This window comes from Tupaia chinensis, unplaced genomic scaffold (assembly GCF_000334495.1).
Source record: "Tupaia chinensis unplaced genomic scaffold, TupChi_1.0 Scaffold000115_1, whole genome shotgun sequence".
Classification (NCBI taxonomy): domain Eukaryota; kingdom Metazoa; phylum Chordata; class Mammalia; order Scandentia; family Tupaiidae; genus Tupaia; species Tupaia belangeri.
This window is the reverse complement of record NW_006159579.1, coordinates 2,374,549-2,395,374: the sequence shown is the minus strand read 5'-3', so window position 1 is coordinate 2,395,374 and position 20,826 is coordinate 2,374,549. Positions and strand designations below refer to the sequence as shown.

Here is a 20,826-nt window from a genome sequence, read left to right as displayed (position 1 = left end):
GAGCAAATGTTGGTGAAAATATTCAGTGGAAACACTCAGATGCTGCTAATTTTTAAAAAGTCTGTTTATATTTTTTATGAGAGCAAGAGATAAGCCCTCTCAACAGGGTCTCACCCCACGATCCTCCTCCCCGCCAGTTTGCCTAGCTAGCCAGGATCACAGACATATGTGCCCAGCATGTACAGAAAAACCAGGGAACCAAACCCAGGGTCTTCCACATAGATCCAGCATCCCTTGGCCAGTGCACTATTGCTAGCACCACTCAGCCAGCCTGGCTGATAAAGTTGGATGTCGGTAGAATGTATTTATACTTTCTTCTGTTTTGTAGTTGAACACAGTGCTTACCCTGTGCCCCAGGAAGCAATGCCCTGAGGACAGAGTTTGTATATGTAGCATGGGTCACCTGTAACCTGTGTCTGGTCACACCCACAGGGAAGCTCAGTCCTTGCACAGTGGATTTTTAGAAATGAAAAAGTTAGAATGAAATCAAAAGGGTTATAAAATCATTCAGTGGGTCTACCAGCTAAGTAGAAAAGATCAGAGCGTACCATGTACGGGTATTGTTTGAAGAAGTTTTTGTGTTGTGTTTACAAGGGTCTTCAAAATATTTGTGTAAAATGTGAGTTATGAGAAAACTGTACATGGAGTTCACAATTTTTTGCACCAAAACAAACTTGTACTTTAATTCCATGAACTTTTTGGAGTTCCCTTGATTATTTATTTATACATTCTCAGGTGTATGTTTACTGGGTCGTGATGGAAAATACCTTGCTTGGTCATTGTCAGAAAAGTTTGGAAGCCACTGACCCAGAAAAACTTCAGCACATGTGCATCAAGGCACACATGAGAGCATTCATAGCATCATTGTTTGACAGAGCAAAAAACTAAAACCATAAACAGGAGAATGGATAAATGTACTCTCTTTACACAAAAGTACCACATAAAGTGGTAGAAATGAATGAATTGTTGCTATAAGGAACAATATAACTGAATAGTAGTAATGATGGTATTAAGCCATTTGCAGAAGACTGGATAGAATATCATTTTTATGAAGCTCAAATTAAAAGGAAATCATATATATAATAAAACTTTTTTATAATGGCAAAGCCATAATAATTCATGATAGCAGTTACTTCTGGTAGAAAGATGCAATAGGAAAGGCACACACAGTTCATCATTCTGTTACGTTTCATAACATGTTTAAATAAAAGATTAAAAAAAGAAGAATTAAATTTGGTGGGGTGATGGTAGGGTCTGGTTTGGGAATCCATACACTGAGTTAGGCGGGGCTAGAGGAACTGATGAGCTGGAAGGCAATTTCCAAACACAGCAGTAGCTAACATTTGTGTGCTGGGAAAGGAAAGGCAAAGCAGAAACAGCTGCTACCAAATGCCTGCTCCACAGCAAACGCCTGTCCTCCTCCTTTACCAGAAATGGAGCGGGATTCATGAGGGCTTCCAGGAATCCTTCAGTTGTTCAGTGCACGTAGCCTTGCTACCAGATGGGGTAAGATAAGACGTACTCCTCTCAAAGCAGCATCATATTATTTGAGAAATAAATGCAGAACCAGATAAATACAGTGATAAAATAATACCCAGCCCAGTGGATGTTAAGAAAATTAATGGGGTGAAGAATAGCAGGTATTATCTGAGGAGTACAAGGGTGGTCCAAAACAAGAAAAGCTCATATAGCATGAATTTGCAGGTTCTAAAGAAGATGAAAATAGTCACCTGATAAAAGGCATTTAATAAAATTCAGAGCTCATTCATAATAAAAACTTAGGAATAGAAGAAACATTTCTTAACTCAATGAAAGGTATCTGTTAAAACTTACAGTAAACATTAAACCTAATTTTGAAAATTTGGACATATTTCTGTTATAATAAAAAAAACACAAGAATGTCTGCTCTCACTCTAAGTAAATGGTTATACACACACACACACACACACACACACACACACACACATACATACATACACACAGAAAAACCCTGTAGGAATTTTGATTGCAATATTGTTTAATAGTGAAGAGTTGTGGTTTACCTAAATATACATTAAAAATATAATGATTAAATTGTGGAGTAAAATGATGAAAATGATTGGACCAGAGTTACTTGTATCAGTGTAGATAAATTTATGTTGAGGCAAAAGTAAAGTATAATAGGATATTTACACTGTGCATGTAGAGAAATACCAAGTGTTTGTGTGTTTTAGGTTTTTGCCATGGAGCACATGCCCTTGCCAGAGAGATTGATAAAAGAAAGTGAGAAATCACCCCCTAGCAGGGATGGCCACACTACAATCCCTTTTGCTTCATTCTCCTCTCAGGATTTTGGGTACACACACATGCATGCCCAGCATGTTTTTCAAAGTCATCAGGTCTGAGACTTGAACCATGGAGTTGGCCATGTGGGATCTGTCACCTTAACTACCATGCCACCTGCTAGCCTAAAATACCATATATTTTTAATGGAAATATTTATTAAAATATGCATAGGAATAATTAACACAAAGTTCAAAATAATGATGACTTCTGAGGAGAAAGAACAGAATGCAACTGTGTAGGGATACACAGAGGTCTTCCATCATATTTGAAATAATTCCTAAGAAGAAAAAACCTAACAGGAATGGCAGCTCCTGATTTTATAAAACTCGAGTTATAGATTTTTCTTTTTCCTTAAGAGGCAAGATGTACAATATCAAAGGTATTAGGTTGTCAGGAAAGTCATGACATTTTTTTCTGTTATATCTGTTTTTTTTTTTTGTTGTTTGTTTTTTTTTTTTGAGAGAGGTTTTTACTATAGGGTGCATGCGCTCGCCAGAAAGAGAGAGACAGAAAGCAAGAAATCACCCCTCAGGGGATGGCCACACCGCAGCCTCTTCTCCTTCATTCTCCTCTCAGGATCTTGGGCACTCACACTCATGTGTCCAGCGTGAGTTTAAACCACTGGGTCCAGGACTCGAAACGTGGTTGATTTCATGGGAGTCCAGTGACATAGCCATTATGCCAACTGCTGGTCCCTCTATTATATCTTTTTCAATGCAAAAAATCGTCATAACTTTTCTGATGACCCAATGAAAGTGAGAACGGTGATGCTCAAAGGGTATATTTAATCCTCAGACAGAGCTGTTGAATTAGATTAGTCCCATTTTACAAATAAACAATGACTAGAGAGGCTCTATAGTTTACCTAAGTGTATATAGCTGCATATTACAGAGCTGGGATTTGAATTTAAGTGTCTTAGCTACCAAGCCCTATTTTTAAAGAGAATGCACAAGAGGGGCACATCCAGTCTCTAAGTGAATTGAGTATGGGGATTGTTTGGTTTGTGTTTTCTGTAGGAAATGATCCGACTAGATGAAGTCCCCAATTTGAGTTCGTTAGTATCCAATTTCGATCAGCAGCAGCTACACACACACACACACACACACACACACACACACACATACATACATACACACAGAAAAACCCTGTAGGAATTTTGATTGCAATATTGTTTAATAGTGAAGAGTTGTGGTTTACCTAAATATACATTAAAAATATAATGATTAAATTGTGGAGTAAAATGATGAAAATGATTGGACCAGAGTTACTTGTATCAGTGTAGATAAATTTATGTTGAGGCAAAAGTAAAGTATAATAGGATATTTACACTGTGCATGTAGAGAAATACCAAGTGTTTGTGTGTTTTAGGTTTTTGCCATGGAGCACATGCCCTTGCCAGAGAGATTGATAAAAGAAAGTGAGAAATCACCCCCTAGCAGGGATGGCCACACTACAATCCCTTTTGCTTCATTCTCCTCTCAGGATTTTGGGTACACACACATGCATGCCCAGCATGTTTTTCAAAGTCATCAGGTCTGAGACTTGAACCATGGAGTTGGCCATGTGGGATCTGTCACCTTAACTACCATGCCACCTGCTAGCCTAAAATACCATATATTTTTAATGGAAATATTTATTAAAATATGCATAGGAATAATTAACACAAAGTTCAAAATAATGATGACTTCTGAGGAGAAAGAACAGAATGCAACTGTGTAGGGATACACAGAGGTCTTCCATCATATTTGAAATAATTCCTAAGAAGAAAAAACCTAACAGGAATGGCAGCTCCTGATTTTATAAAACTCGAGTTATAGATTTTTCTTTTTCCTTAAGAGGCAAGATGTACAATATCAAAGGTATTAGGTTGTCAGGAAAGTCATGACATTTTTTTCTGTTATATCTGTTTTTTTTTTTTTGTTGTTTGTTTTTTTTTTTTGAGAGAGGTTTTTACTATAGGGTGCATGCGCTCGCCAGAAAGAGAGAGACAGAAAGCAAGAAATCACCCCTCAGGGGATGGCCACACCGCAGCCTCTTCTCCTTCATTCTCCTCTCAGGATCTTGGGCACTCACACTCATGTGTCCAGCGTGAGTTTAAACCACTGGGTCCAGGACTCGAAACGTGGTTGATTTCATGGGAGTCCAGTGACATAGCCATTATGCCAACTGCTGGTCCCTCTATTATATCTTTTTCAATGCAAAAAATCGTCATAACTTTTCTGATGACCCAATGAAAGTGAGAACGGTGATGCTCAAAGGGTATATTTAATCCTCAGACAGAGCTGTTGAATTAGATTAGTCCCATTTTACAAATAAACAATGACTAGAGAGGCTCTATAGTTTACCTAAGTGTATATAGCTGCATATTACAGAGCTGGGATTTGAATTTAAGTGTCTTAGCTACCAAGCCCTATTTTTAAAGAGAATGCACAAGAGGGGCACATCCAGTCTCTAAGTGAATTGAGTATGGGGATTGTTTGGTTTGTGTTTTCTGTAGGAAATGATCCGACTAGATGAAGTCCCCAATTTGAGTTCGTTAGTATCCAATTTCGATCAGCAGCAGCTTGCTAATTTCTGCCGGATTTTGGCTGTCACTATTTCGGAGATGGATACAGGAAATGATGACAAGCACACACTTCTTGCCAAAAATGCTCAGCAGAAAAAGAGTTTGAGCTTGGGACCTTCTGCAGCTGAAATCAACCAAGGTAAATTCCCTGAGTTCTCGGAGTTTTGAAATCGTAGCTCTGAGATCCTCCGTAAGTCCTCTAGCTCTTCCACTGTTTCTAGAGATTGATCTATGTGAAGGCTTCTAGTGTTGACTTAGATTATGTAAGTTTCTGTTTATCTGTTCATTATTTGGGAGAATCAAGTTCCATAGCTTTTATCAGATTTTTTAGTGGATTCAAAACCTTAAAAAAGCTATGAACCGTTGTTTATCAGAATTACAAATATGTATATACCTTGTGATCTACTAAGCCTCTTCTGGGCATGTGTGTGTGAGCACGTGTGTGTATACACACACATACGCTTATATAAGCTATTATATATATGATGTATATACAAGGCTATTTATTACATTATTGTACTAACAGAAGACTTGAAACAACCCTGACTATGTAACTTACAGAATATTTATATAATGGGAAACTATCTTTAAAAAAAAAAAAAAAGAAAGGATGAAGATCTCTATGTACTGGTATAGTAAAATCTTTAAGATATATTAATGATAAAAAGGAAAATGCAGGACAGTGTGCATAATGTGATACTTTTTGCATTAAGGCAGGGAGGGAGAATAAGATATATTTGTTTGCTTGTATATGGTATATTCATAAAGAAACTGAAAGGACATACATGGAAACCAACAGTGGTTACCTGTGAAGAAATCCAATTAATGATAGTGGGGGAAGTCCTGTTATCTGATAAGTGTGTATTAGCAATGGCAGTGCATTCCTTATGTGAGTATATTAATTAATTAGCTAAGAAAGAAAGCACTATTTTTTTTTTAAGAGATTTTTACTATGGGGATGTGCGCTTGCTGGAGAGACAGACAAAAAGCAAGAAATCACCCTCAGGCAGGGGGATGGCCATGTTGTAATCCATTCTCCTTCATTCTCCTCTTGGGATTTTTGAGTACACACACACACCTGGCATGACTTTCAAGCCACCAGGTCCAGGACTCGAGCTGCAGTTGTCCATATGGGAGTCCAGTACCTTTACCACTATGCCACCTGCTGGCCCCCAAAAGACACTATTCTAACCAGTCTACCCTATTTCTTTCTAGCAAAAGAATTCTGTTCTATTAACAAAGTATTCTTGCCTGAGCAGATTTTGGGGGAAACTAGGCATACATCCGTTCGGCTGTACGAGTATAGATGATCCATATTTGAACTGAAACATTTGTCTTAAAAGTTAGTTCTTGAGGGGCCAGCAGGTAGAGTAGTAGTTAAGGCACTGAACTCACATGGCTGACTGTCTCTCTGGTAAGAGCATGCGCCTTATGGAAAAAACCTAAAAAATAAGAAAAAAATGTTTTTAAATAAAAATTCTTGAAGTTAGCAGACAGAGTCAACAGAAGACTCATACTCAATAGGAAGAGGGAAAACTGCTGTGTAGCACTTACCATTCTGGGATTAGCCCTGGGAATGCACACATCTAGCCAATGGGATTTCGGAAACGAAATATTGATTTTAGAGCACTATCATGGCTACCAAAGGATGTTCAGTTTTCTATTGTTGCCTTTTAAGTTTTTATTATTTTACCTTGTTTATTTCATTAACTCTAAGGTGCACAGTCATTTTTCTGTATCTCTAGATCTAGTCTATTAATTTTCAAGAATTTTTTTTTTTTTTAGGTTTAGTTTCCCATTTAAGACATTTATTCTGGTGGATTACTTTTTTTAAAGATTTTATTTAACTTTATTTATTTATTTTAATTTGACCTGAAAGGGACACAGTGAGAGAGAAAGAGAGAGAGAGAGAGAGAGAGAGAGGGAGAGCAAGCTGCCAGGTCTGGGACTTGAACTGTGGTCAGCCATGTGGGAGTCCAGCACCTTTAACCACCTCGCCACCTGCTGGTCCCCTGGTGGATTACTTTTATCCTGTTAGTGTTGATTACCTTCATGCCTTTTATAAACCGGTTTTAAGTAACACCAGCATTACCCATCATCCTTTAGAAATGAGATACTCCAGACAACTGGGTTTTGGGTTGAGAGCTAACCTCATGCTTAGTTTACTTTGATTTGGGAGACTTAAAAATGTCTTTAGGGCCAGCCAGTGGCATAGTGGTTGAGTTAGCTAGATCCCACACGGCCAACTGCATGATTCAGATCCAGCTCCAGTATCCAGACCCAGCAGCTTGAGAGACACATCAAGTATGTGTGCATGCATGGCCAGGGTCCCAAAGGGAGGGGAAAATAGAGGAGGAGGAATTATGGAGTGGCCACCACACATGGAGGGGAGGTGCATTCTCACATCCACTCTCGCTTTCCGTCTCTGGCAAGTGCATGCACCCTCTGCCAATTTAAAAAAATAATAATTTAAAAAATTATTATAAATTATAGAGATTTATGCTATTTTCCTGGAGCTCAGATAGTAATTATTATAGAGCCCTTTTCGAGATTCTCAGAACTACCAGTTCCTTTTGTTGATGTAGGTGGGAACAAATGATCCCCTCTGGAGGAAAAAACATCATTCAAGATTTTAGTCAGATGTAGATGAATTCATAGACCAGATAATTATCAATGTATAGGTTACATTTTGCTGAGAGGATCTGATAGATGTAACACCCGAAGCTGGAAAGTAGAACTTAAACTGCTAAAAGAAACTGTATAGGCATGTGTGGAAAATAATGATGTTTCAGCAAATAAGAGGGGAACAGGTTTGCTTTTGCAGAAACTCTCAGAAGTTGTGGTTATTTTAGTTGTCATCCAGTTTAATATTTACCTGCAAGGTGTAATAGCTACTGTTGAAGCTCTCAGTAGAACTCCAATGATTGTACAATTCCAGGGTGCCAATCCTTGAGATGGCATGTAAGTTGCTGAGATAATTGGGGCCAGTCAGTTCTCTGAAGAGAGGATCTGTAGCCCCCATCAGCTTTTCTTTTGTTCTTTTTAACTTTATTTATTTATTCCATGACTAAGAGGAACAGAGAGAGCCATCACCAATAGGATCCCAATGTCATTATCCACTCCCAGCCAGCGCTGGGTTGTGGGCATATGTGTGTCAAGAACAGTCAGATCTCTAGACTTGAACCAGGAACCTTCCCACATGGGATTCCTCTCTCAGAGCCCTGCATTTTATTACTGCACTGCCATCTGTCCCCATCATCAGCTTTTCAAGAGATGAGTGACTCAGAAAAAAATCAGCAATCTCTAGGATAGGAATTTAGGATCTCATAACCCTGAGTACTGGGCACATTGCATCTGAAGGAGGATGTGTTCAGTGTGTAGAAATAGGAAGGGCTCAGTCTTACAACTGTCCTAGGAGGAGCAGGTAAAGAAACTGGAGCTATTTAAGCTAGAGAAAAGAGGTATAAATAAAAATCTCACACACACATAATTTCACTTGCATATATTTCAGTATGTTTATAAGATAATAACTTTCTTTAAGTTTTTGCTATAGGTACTGCTTTTGCTAGAGAGAGAGAGCACATACAGTCATGGGCAAGAAAGTGAGAGATCACCCTCTAAGGGGGATGGCTATGCAGCAGTCTCCCCTCGACTTCATTCTCTCCTCAGGATTTTGGGCATGCATACATGCACATTCGGTGTGATTTTCAAGCTTCCAGGTCTGGGACTTAAACCTTGGAATTGGCCATGCTGGATCCAGCCACCTTAACTTCCATGCACATGCTGGCCCAAGATAATGACTTTTTAAAAACATAACCCCAATAATGTTATTATACCCCCAAATTATCAATATCTTGATAGCATAAATATCTAGTTATTTATTGACTTTTGATTAGCCAACAGATTTACATGGTTCTAAACAATCTACAGTTCTACACACAGGTTCATAGAAAAATTTTGGCTCTATTCTTATTCCCTTGTTCAGTTGATGGATATTTGGTCCATTTCCAATTTTGGACTATTTCCTGTGGTTGTTTCCTATGGCATCTGCTGCTTTTGGTTTCTTTTCTGTCCTTCTGGTGAGATTTAATACATGTACAAGCATATACGTACTGACATTAGCCTCATTTTAAAGATAGTTAAATAATGGAGCCAGAGTATAAACTTAGATCTCTTCTTCCTCCAAAGTACATGATATTCTTGTGTGTTGATCAGAATTTCTGTCTTATTATAAATACAGTGGGGTTGATGGAAATGGGAGTTGGGTAGTTTGTATTGTAGTTTCTTTCCTTTTTTTATTTTTTATTTTTATTTTATCTTTTAAGTTTTTGTCATAGGGCATGAGCACTTACTTGAGAGAGACAGTGAGAGGGAAAATGGGAGATCACCCTCTAGGAGGGATGGCCATGCTGCAGTCCCTTCTCCTCCATTCTCCTCTCAAGATTTTGGGCACATACACACCTGCAACCAGTGTAAGTTTCAAGCCACTGGGTCCAGGACTTGAACCAGGGTCTGCCATGTAGGAGTCCAGCACTTTAACCACCACACCACCTGCTGGTCCCTGTAGTTTCTTTCTTTAAAATACACACACGCACACATGTATGTATAGTGTGTGTGTGTGTGTGTATGTGTGTGTATCTTTCTGCTAGGAAAATCAGAAACTAGATTAGTTTTTTTTGTTTGTTTTTTGTTTTTTGTTTTTTACTAGATTAGTTTTAAAAGGAACATATATGTCCTCTTCTGCTCAGGAATAACTATAGTAGTGAATACTTTGGTATGTATGCTTCCATCCTTTGTATATTTTAAAGAAGCAAATATTTAAGGTATTTGTGGTGTGTTTTGTTTTAGACAAGGTGTTACTATGTTTTGCTTCTTCTGGGTAATAGCTGGGACCATAGGCATGCTGCTGTGTCCAACTCTTCTAGGGCCTGGAATCCATCCAGGGCCTCCCATATGACCTCAAGCTGCCAGGCAGCAGTGTCCAGCACGCCCTACCATGCCTGGGCCAACTATTTGAATTTTTGGAGAAAATGAGCTTTATATCAATACTGTTTAATAGTTTACTTTTTTGGAGTCAGCAGATGGCATGGTGGTTAAAGCGCTGGACTCCCACATGGCTAACCGCAGTTCAAGTCCCAGACCTGGCAACTTGCTTTCTCACTTTCCATCTTTGTCTCTGCCTCTCTCTGGTCAAATTAAAATAAATAATTAAATTGAAGAATTATTTTTTGGGACCAGCAGTTAGTGTAATGACTATGTTGCTGGACTTATGTAGTTGACCACAGTTCGAGTCCTGGACCCAGCGACTTAAACTCACACTGGGTGCATGTGCATGCGTGCCCAAGATCCCAAGAGGAGAATGAAGGAGAAGGGATTGCAGCATGGCCATCCCTCCTAGGGGGTGATTTCTCGCTTTCTGTCTCTCTCTCTCTCTCTCTGTCTTTCTGGTGAGCGCATGCATCCTATAGCAAAAAAATTCTCCAAAAAAAGAAAAGAAAAAAGAATTAGTTTTTTAAAAATTGCTGTTTTTCCCTCTAACAAGTAGGATTACAGGCCCATGCCACTACACTTGGCCTGTTCTAGGTTGATCTGCATCTGAATCTGGGCCTTCCAAATGGTTCCAGCTTCACTCAGTGGTTCCCCTACAACTTGCGCCATTGCACTTGGGTGGTCATTTCATTTTAAAAGAGCAGCTCTAACTGCTGTCAGAGTCAGAATCATTCTTATCATGCAGATTGTATGTTGAGGGCTTTAGAGCTGATTATACTGGCGTCTGTTTTGAAAATTCCCTCTCTACTCTCTCCCTGGCAGCGGCCCTTCTCAGCATCCCTGGCTTTGTCGAACGGCTTTGCAAACTGGCAACTCGAAAGGTGTCAGAGTCAACGGGCACAGCCAGCTTCCTGCAGGAGTTGGAGGAATGGTACACATGGCTAGACAACGCTTTGGTGCTGGATGCCCTCATGCGAGTGGCCAACGAGGAGTCTGAGCACAACCAAGGTACTTGGGATGGGTCCCCTAAGTGGTGGGGAGATTTCCCTTGGGCCCCTGGGTTAATTGAGATTTGCACAGAAAAGAGTTTTTCTCAAGGCTGTCCTAGACCTTGACTGTTATTAACTCTTTTTACAGCTAGTTATAGAAACCTTACTGAACTCCCTCATGATGATCCTGATTGTAGGCAGAAAGGCTTTATTGCAGAACCTGAATAGCTTTGTCTCTAGAACTGACTGAAACCAGTAACTAGAACATTTTTAGGAACCCAGAAAGTTATTTGTTTCTTCTTCTTTCTACATGTTTTAGTCTTTTTTCTTTTTTTACTCTGCCTTTCTTTTGATCCTCTTGATGGGACTAAGTGGTAGTCTGCCTAGTGAATATTCACTGGGTAGTTCCGGCTTCCTGGTGAAGGACTGTGGCCTATCTTGGGTCAGGTACCCACCCTTGAAGGATTTGATTCTAGCAGGATGAGGTCAGATTGTACAAACCCAGGAATTCTCAGCTCCTAACAAACAATAGGGTATTTCAATGGGAGGGCCAGGCCACCAGCTTTTATAATCTCCTCCAATCCCAAATTGAAGAGGCTAAGTTCTTGGTGAGTGTGACCAAAAGGCTCCCATTCTCCAGCTAGCTTTGTACTACACTCATAGTAGGGAAACCCTACCCTAGATGCTTCAGGCCAAGAATACCGTGGCTCCATTCCCTAGTGCCTCAGCTCACTCATATACAGAGGTTCTACACCATGAGAGGCAAGCTGAGAAGACTAAAGGGTAGCTTACTGACCCGGCCTACAGTAGTGGCTTAGAGATTTTGCCTGAAGGGAATGGCAGTTGGTAAGAACAAAAAGTGGGGAAGTTCAGACACTGTAGACTTTGTGGTAAGCTAAAATATCAGCCCCCTTAGTCAACCATTCTAGCAACCCCAGTCTGAAAATAGCTGAGTACAGTACAGTAATATATTTTGAGAGAGAGACCACATTCACATAACTTTTATAACAGTATATTATTATAATTATCTTATTAATCTCTTACTGTATCTAATTTACAAATTAAACTTTATCATAGGAATGCATACATAGGAGAAAAGAGTATATATAGGATTTGGCACTATCCATGGTTTTAGGCATCCATTGGAGTTTTGGAACATAACTCCTGTGGACCAAGGGTAGATTACTGTAAAGAAAGTCTGGTAGTTCTTAATTAAGATAGTAAACTAGGGACCGTCAGTTGGCGTAATGGCTATGTCGCTGGACTCCCATGTAAGCGACTGCAGTTTGAGTCCCGGACCCAGTGGCTTAAACTCACACCAGATGCCTGTGCATGTGTGCCCAAGATCCTGAGAGGAGAATGGAGGAGAAGTGATTGTTGTGGTGTAGCCATCCCCCCCCCAGGGGGGGGTGTGATTTCTCACTTTCTGTCTGTGTCTTTCTAGTGAGCACAAGCACCCTACAGCAAATATCTCTCCAAAAAAAAAAAAAAATAGTAAACTAAACTATAGTCTAGTTAGTTCATTCACCAGAACCAGGGAAAGGCATAGCTAAGAATAGTTCTCCTGAAGTCAGAACAAATTTCATTCTAAAAAACTACTCCTGCCTAAATTTGATCGAATCAGACGCTGGAGAAATTTATGCCCCAGGGTATTGTCAACAATAGTATTCAGCCAACAATTAGTGGAACCTGACCTCAGGCTGTGATACTAGTTGAGGAAGGAAGCTTAACAAGAGAGAACACAGAAGGAGCCCAAGAAAGTCCTGCTGAGTGTCATTCGAGAGGCAACTGTGTACATGCCCAAGGTTGCACTCTCTAAGGCACAACATCAAAGGCTTCACCAGTATATTGGGAAGTAGACTTTATTGAAATAGTCTAACCAAGTCACAAAACAAATAAATAAGCGAACAGCAAGCCCTGAAGGGAAGAAAGGAAGTCAGTATGGAGAGTTGCTACACTGTATTACCTGATGTCCAGTTTGTAACAAAAATTAGGAGACAGAAAGAAACAGGGAAGTGTGACCCATCCACAGGAAAAAGCAGGCAGCAGAAGAGGCCTGTGAAAGGGCCCAGCTACCACACTTGACTTCAGAGCAGCCAAGGTAAATGTGGTCAAAGAACTAAAGAAAACTATGTTTAAGAAATAAAGGAAGCTATGACAATAATGCTTCACCAAATAAATTATAACAGTGAAAATGTAGGAAATATTAAAAAGAGCCAAATGGAAATTCTGGAGATGACAAGTGTAATAACTGAAATGAAAAATTACCTAGAAGGGGGACCAGCAGATGGTGTAATGGTTATATCACGGAACTCCCATGTAGTCGACTATGGTTCAAGTCCTGGACCCATTCACTTAAACCTCACACCAGGTGCATGTGCGTGCGTGCCTGAGATCCTGAGAGGAGAATGGAGCAGAAGGTATTGCGGCAATGCTCTCCCCCTTGAGGGAGTGATTTCTCACTTTCTGTTTCTGTCTCTCTCTGTCTTGCTGGTGAACACACGTACTCTGTGGCAAAAATCTCTCTCTAAAAAAAATAAAGAAAGAAAAGTCACTAGAAGGACTCAACAGCAGATTTAAATTGATAGAAAAAAAGAATTAGCAAACTTAAAGATAAATTAACAGAAGTTAAGCATTCAGAAGAAAGAATAAAGAAAAATGAATAAAAAAGCTGCTAAGAAAGTAACTTAAAAAATAGTAAGAAAATGATTAAGAGAATTATGTTTTACTACAAAATATGCTTAATGCAAAAGAAATAGTAAAGGAAAACACCATACAAGATATGTTAAAATCAAAAAGTGAAATGGTAGAAGTAAATCCAACTTTATCAATAATAATATTAAATGTGGATGAATAATTCATTCCAAAGGCAGAGATTGCAGTGTTGGATTTTAAAAAGTAAGATCCAGTTATATGTGGTCTACAGGAGACATACTTTTGATTTAAAGCTACAAATAGATTGAAAATAAAGGATAAAAAAAAGATATCGTGCATCTATGGAAAAGTGGGGTGATATACTTTAAAGAGACTTAAAAAGAAAACCTGAGGCCAGCTGGTGGCATGGTGTTTAAGGCGGTTGAATTCCAAATGACTAGTTGCACAGTTCAAGTCCCAGACCAAGCAGGTTGGTGTGGAGAAGTGTGTGTGCATGCATGCCCAAAATCCCAAAAGGATTTGGAGGGAAATGTTGAAGGGATTGCAGCATTGTCATCTTCCATGGAGATACATTCTCTCTATCTGCCCCTACTCACAGTGAGCACACATACCTTCTGACACATCAAAAAAGGAAATTTGTTATCAGAGATAAGAGACATTTTGTAATAGTAAAAGAATTTGTGAATTTGTCAGTATATAACAGTTTTAAACATCTAACGACAGCACCCAAAAAATAACAGTTTGAAGGGAGACTTTAATATGCCACTTTCAGTAATGGATAGAACTAAACAGAAAATCAACAGGGAGATAGAAGACTTGAACAACCGAGTAAACCAACTAGAACAACTATAGAGCACTGCACCTAACAACTGCAGAATATACATTCTTCTCAAGAGCACATGGAACATTTTCCAGGATACGATTTGCTAGGCTATTTTTTAAAAACCTAAGTAAATTTTAACTGATTAAAGTTATGAAAATATGCCCTACAATCTCAATGGGATGAAATTAGAAGTTAACAGCAGGTAGAAATCTGTGAAATTCTCAAATATAAGGGATTAAGTGATATATTTCTAAATAGCCTATGGATTAAACAGGAGATTACAAAGGAAATTAGAGAATATTTTGAGACAAATGAAAATGAAGATACAGTGTACCAGTCTTAGGGATGTAGCCAAAGCATAGTTAGAATAGAATTTATAACTAAAAGGTCTGCATTTAAAAAAAAGAAAAAGAAAAAATCTCAGATCAATAATCTTAACTTCTATCTTAAGTCACTGGGAAAAGAAAAGCAAACTAATCTCAGAGCAATCAGATGGAAGGAAATAGGACTGGAATAGAAGTTGGTGAAATGGGGACCAGCAGATGGTATAATGGTTACATTGCTGGACTCCCATTTAGTTGACTGCGGTTCAAGTCCTGGACCAGGCGGCTTAAAATTCAAGCCAGGTATGTGTGCATGCGTGTCTAAAATCCTGAGAGGAGAATGGAGAAGACCATCTCCCTTGAAGGGGGATGGTATTTCTTGCTTTCTGTCTCTCTCTCTCCAGTGAGCACACATGCCCTTATAGCAAAAATCTCCCAAAAAAGAAAAAAAAAAAAAGAAAAAGTTGATTAAATAGAGAATAGAAAAATAAAGAAAATCCACAAAACCAAAGTTGGTTATTTGAAATATCAACAAAACTGACATACCTTTAGCTACACTCACTGGAAAAAAAAAAAAAGAGAGAGAGAGAGAGAGAGAGAGCTCAAATGACTGAAATCAGGAACAAAAGAATATACATTATAACCAACCTTAAAAAGATATAAAGGACTCAGGGACCAGCAGTTAGCGTAATGGCTATGTCGCTGGACTCCCATGTGGTCGACCATGGTTCGAGTCCCGGACCCGGTGGGACTCACACCAGGCATGTGTGCATGCATGCCCAAGATCCTGAGAGGAGAATGGAAGAGAAGGGATTGCGGCGTGGCCACCACCCCAACCGCGGGGGGTGATTTCTCACTTTCTTTGTCTCTGTTTCTCTCTGTCTCTTTGGCGAGTGCACACACCCTATAGCAAAAACCTTCCCCCCCCCCAAAAAAAAAGAATGATTAAAATAAAATAAATAAATTTAAAAAAAGATATAAAGGACTCTAAGGCAGTACTATAAACAGTGTAGGGGACCAGCAGATAGAATGGTAGTTAAGGACCCTAGACTCCCACATGGCCAGCTATGGTTCGAGTCCTGGACCTGGCTACTTGCTTTCTCACTTTCTCTCTCTCTTGTTAAATTAAAATAAATAAAAGCATAAAAGTAAAAAAAACAATTCTTTTTTTTTTTTTGAGAAGTTTTTGCTATTGGGCGCACGTGCTCACCAGAAAGACAGAGACAGAGAGACAGAAAGTGAAAAATCACCCCCTGGGGGGATAGCCACTCTGTAACCACTTGTCCTCCATTCTCCTCTTGGTATCTTGGGCACACATGCACCCAGCATGAGTTTAAGCCACCAAGTTCAGGACTTGAACTGCGGTCAACTACATAGGAGTCCACCGACATAGCCATTACGCCAGCTCCTGGTCTCTAAATAAAATAGTTTTTTAAAAGACTAAATAAATAAATAAATAAATAAATAAATAAAACAGTATATGCCAATAAACAAGATAACCTAGATAAAATGGACAAATTACAAGGAAAGAAACAAAATACTGCACTTGACTCAAGAAGAAATAGAAAACCTGAATAGAACTTTGACAGGTAAAGAGGTTGGTTAGTAATGGAAAAAAAAAAAAAATCCATAAAGTAAGGTCCCAGCCCACATGGCTTTATTAGTAAATATTAAAGAAGACTTAGCAGCAATATTTCATAGGCTCTTTCATAAAATAAGAGGAGAAAACATGTTTTATATTATTCTATGAAGTCAGTGTTACCCTAATACCAAAATGAGACCAAAAAAATAAGAAAAAGTAAATAACCGATCAGTATCTCTTACAAATTTTGGTGCAGAGGACCCTACTAACAAAGCAGATACAGCAACAAATAGGTGTGACCAAGTGGGATTTATGCAAGATTGGTTCAACATAATAAAATAATAGAATAAAAGACAAAAGCCACATGAATATTTCCATAGATACAGAAAAAACATTTGACAAAACCCAGTACTTCTTAAAAGCACTCAGTCCATTAATGGGCATTTACAAAAACCCACAACTAACATCATACCTTATAGTAAAACACCAAAGGCTTTCCTCAACCCAGCTAAGACTAGGAACAAAACAAGTATGTCTTCTTCTGCCACTTCTATTCAACATTGTACAGAGGTTCTGGCTATGGTAGTTAGGCAAGACAAATAAAGGCATTCAGATTAGAAAGGAAGAAATAAAATTCTCTTTTCACACATGGCATGATCTTATATGTAGAAAAACTATGGTATTTATTGAAAAAACACTAAACAAGACCAGCCAGTGGCATAGTGGTTAAGGTGGCTGATTCCCACAGGGTTGACTGTGTAGTTTGAATCCCAGACCAGCAGACTGAGGGTCATGCTGGGCACATGTGCCTGAAAGGAGAAATGGAGGAGAGGTCACAATGTGACCATCTCTCATAGTGGGTGCTTTCTTACTTACTTTTTCTCTGTTTCTCTACAGTGAGCACACATGCCCTAGCAAATTAAAAAAACTAAACTAATAAGTACACATGGCTGACCACAGCTCAAGGCCCAGACCTGGCAGCTTAAAAACCAATAGTATTTTTATATGGTAGCAATCAACAAACCAAAAATCAAATTTAAAAAGCTAATTACAATAGCATCTAAAAGAATAAAACACTCATGAATAAATTTAATGAAGAAAAGCAAAATTTATACTCTGAAAATTGTACAAAGTAATTGAAGGAGATTGAAAAAGACCTAAATAATACAAGGACATCCCATGGCCTTGAATCAGAATACTTAATATTTTTAAGACAGCAGTGCTTTCCATCTTGATATACAGGTAGTCTGCAGATTCAGCACAATTCCTATCAAAAGTCCCAGTGGGAGATGAGCAGATGGCATAATGGTCATGTCACTAGACTCCCATGTAGTCATCTGCAGTTTGAGTCCCAGACCTGGTGGCTTATAATTCAGGTCAGGCACGTATATGTGTGCCCAAAGTCCTAAGAGAATGGAGGAAAAGGGATTGTGGTGTGGCCAACTCCCTGGTGGGTGATTTCTTGTTTTCTGTCTCTCTTTGTCTCTCTAGTGAGTGCACATGCCCTATAGCAAAAATCTCTCTTAAAAACAAACAAAAAAAACCAGCTGGTTTCTTTGCAGAAATGGACTAGCTGATTCTAAAAGTAATGTGTACATCCAAGAGACCCAGAATAGCTAAAACTCATCTTGAGGAAGAACTAAGTAAGAGGACTCATACTTCTTGGTTGGGAAACTTACTACAGAGCTACAGTAATCAAGACAGCATGCTACCAGCTTAAGATAGACACAAAGAGCAATGGAATATTGAGTGATCAGAAATAAACCCTCAGGCAAATTGTCAATTGATTTTCAAAATGGTGCCAAGACTGTTCGATGGGGTAAACAATGATCTTTTCAACAATGGTACTAGGACCATTATCCACATCCAAAAGAGTGAAGTTGGGTCCCCTGCCTCACAGCATATATAAAAATAAACTCAAAAGGATTAGAGACCTAATTATAAGAGCTAAACCTATAAAATCCTTAAAATAAATCATAGGAAAATCATAACCTTGAAATTGGCAGTGTTTTCATAGATATTACATATAAAGCATAAGCAACCAAATTAATAGTCAAATTAATGGTAGATAAATTAGACATTCACAATTAGCATCTTTTGTGCTTCAAAAAACATTAAGAAAGTGAAAAGAGGACCCAGCAGATGGTATAATGGTTATATTGCTGGACTCCCATGTAGTTGACTGCTGTTCAATTCCTGGATCCAGCCACTTAAAACACACCAAGTGTGTGTGCATATGTTACCAAGATCCCAAGAGGAGAAGGGAGGAGAAGGGATAGCAGCATGACCATCCCCCTGGGGGGTGATTTTTCGCTTTCTGTCTGTCTCTCTCTCTCTCTCTGGCGAGCATACACACCCTATACCAAAAATTCCTCTCAGAAAAAAAGAAAGTGATAAGATAGTCTGGGTAGGTGGCATGGTGGTTGGAGCGTCTTGATCTCATATGGCCAACTGAACAGTTTGAGTCCTAGACTCAGCAGATTGGAAAACATGTCAAGCACATATGTGTGCATGCTTGGAATCATGAGAAGAGAGTGGAGGAGTGCGGCCGTACTCTCTGGGGTGTACTTTTTCACTTTCCCACTCTCACTCTCCTCCTTTCTCTCTAGTGAGCACATGTGCCCTATAGCAAAAAAATAAAAATAAAAATAAGTGAAAAGGCCAGCTAGTAATGCTGTGGTTGAGGTGGCTGGATCCCACATGACCAGTGGCATGGTTGAGTCCCAGACCTGGTGGTTTGGAAAGCACACCAGGCGTGTGTGCCTACATGCCCAAAATCCTGGGAGAAGGAATTGAGGTGTGGCCCTCCCCCTGGAGTATGCTTTCTCACTTTCCCTTTCTCTCTGTCTCTCTCCAGCAAGCATACATGCCCTATAGCAAACTTTTAAAATTAATTAATTTTAAAACTAAATAATAGTCAAAAGACAACTCATACAATGGGAGAACATTTTTCTTTTGAGTGAAAGGGAAAGAACATTTTTTCAAACCTTGTATTTAATAAGGGACTTAAACCTAGATTGTATAAGGAACTCCCATAGCTCAGTAATAAAAAGATAATTCATTTCAAAATATGAACAAAGGATCTGAATAGGTGTTTCTCCAGAGAAGATATACAGATAGCTAATAAGTGCATGAAGAGGTACTCAACATCATTAGCCATCATGGAGATCCAAATCAAATGAACAATGAGATACCACTTCACACTCACTAGGATGGATATTATCAAAAAGACAGATAATAATAAGTGTTGAAAGAAAACAGAAAATAACAAGTGTTAATAGTGTTGGAAAGAAGGTGGAGAAATTGGAACCCTTGTTCACTGCTGGTAGATATGTATAATAAATTGTGTGACCACTTTGGAAAATAGCCTGACAGATCCTCAAAGGCTAAACAGAGGTACCAAGTAGCCCAGAAATTCTGCTCCTAAGTATTCACCAAGAGAGATGAAAACATATGTTTATCTAAAAACTTGTTTGTGAATATTTATTGCAGCATTCCTAACAGCCAAAATATGGAAACAACTAAAATGTCCATAAGCTGATGAATGAACAAAAAGATTTTGGTATATTTATGTAATAGACTATTATTTGGCAATAAAAACTGAAATGCTGGTACTGCTACATTGTGGATAACTCTTGAAACCATCCAGCTAAGTGAAAGGAGCAGTCTAAACAACTACATACTCTGAGTCTATTTACTATGACAGTGTCTTAGAATGACAGTTTCAGGAAAGTCATTTCGTGATTGTCTAGGGCTGAGAGAGTTGGTAGATAGATTTGGGGGAGTGACTGCTAATGAGTACAAAGTTTCTTTTTGAGATGATGAAATGTTTTGAAATTTATTATATTGGCTGCCCAACTGTGAATATACTAAAAGCCACTGCATTGTGGTTGGTTAAATGGGTAAATTGTATAGTATGTGAATTGTAGCTCAAAGCTGCTTTTTTGAAATAAAGTGAGTATGCTCCAGAATGGAGTAGAGTGCAGAGATATGCAGAGTGGCGACCACTTTAATCAGTGTTGTAAGTAGAGCTGCTGAGCTTTGGAGGAAAGGGCAGGCCTCTCTGGAGCTAGTTTTCTTACCTCATCCTCGGGAATGACCTTGATGCTAAGCTCTGACTCTTGCTCTGTATTTCTTGAAAACATTTATCCCAGAGTTTGTCAGGCCTGTGCAAGCCAGGCACCAAAAGTTGGCAGTGACATGGAAAAGGGTGCAAACTGCTTGTGTCTCCCTCTGCACAGGGGCTTGTGCACCTGGGCCTTCCATAGACATCCTCTCCTGCAGTCCTAGAGCCCCGTGAGCTTGGTGAAGTGAGGACACAGGCTTACGAGGTCACAAAGCAAATGCAGCAGAAGCAGCATTCTGCAGGATAGTTCTTCTGATTGTTGTCACAAATTGAGCTGTCCCCGGAGCTGGACCAAGCATGAAAATGAGTAATCATGGTTTTTCTCCCAAGGTGCGGGAATATGTATGTGAATAAATAGAATCTTCTCAATTAGATTTTCTCCAGGAAATTTTTCGTAGGTCTTTGGCCACTGCCACCTTAATTGCCATTAAGAGCTTGCAGATGGAAA

General features: G+C 39.1%; 1 protein-coding gene across 2 annotated transcripts in view; it reads left to right on the top strand.

The window, feature by feature from the left end:
• TRPC4AP (transient receptor potential cation channel subfamily C member 4 associated protein) overlaps positions 1–20,826 on the top strand; it is a gene marked incomplete at its 5' end in the record, with an annotated part of 60,613 nt that overhangs the window by 20,375 nt on the left and 19,412 nt on the right. For both annotated transcript variants that reach the window (XM_014586133.1, XM_014586132.1), the window contains 2 exon segments: positions 4,823–5,030; positions 10,703–10,888. In XM_014586133.1, coding sequence (XP_014441619.1) covers positions 4,823–5,030; positions 10,703–10,888 — 394 coding nt within the window.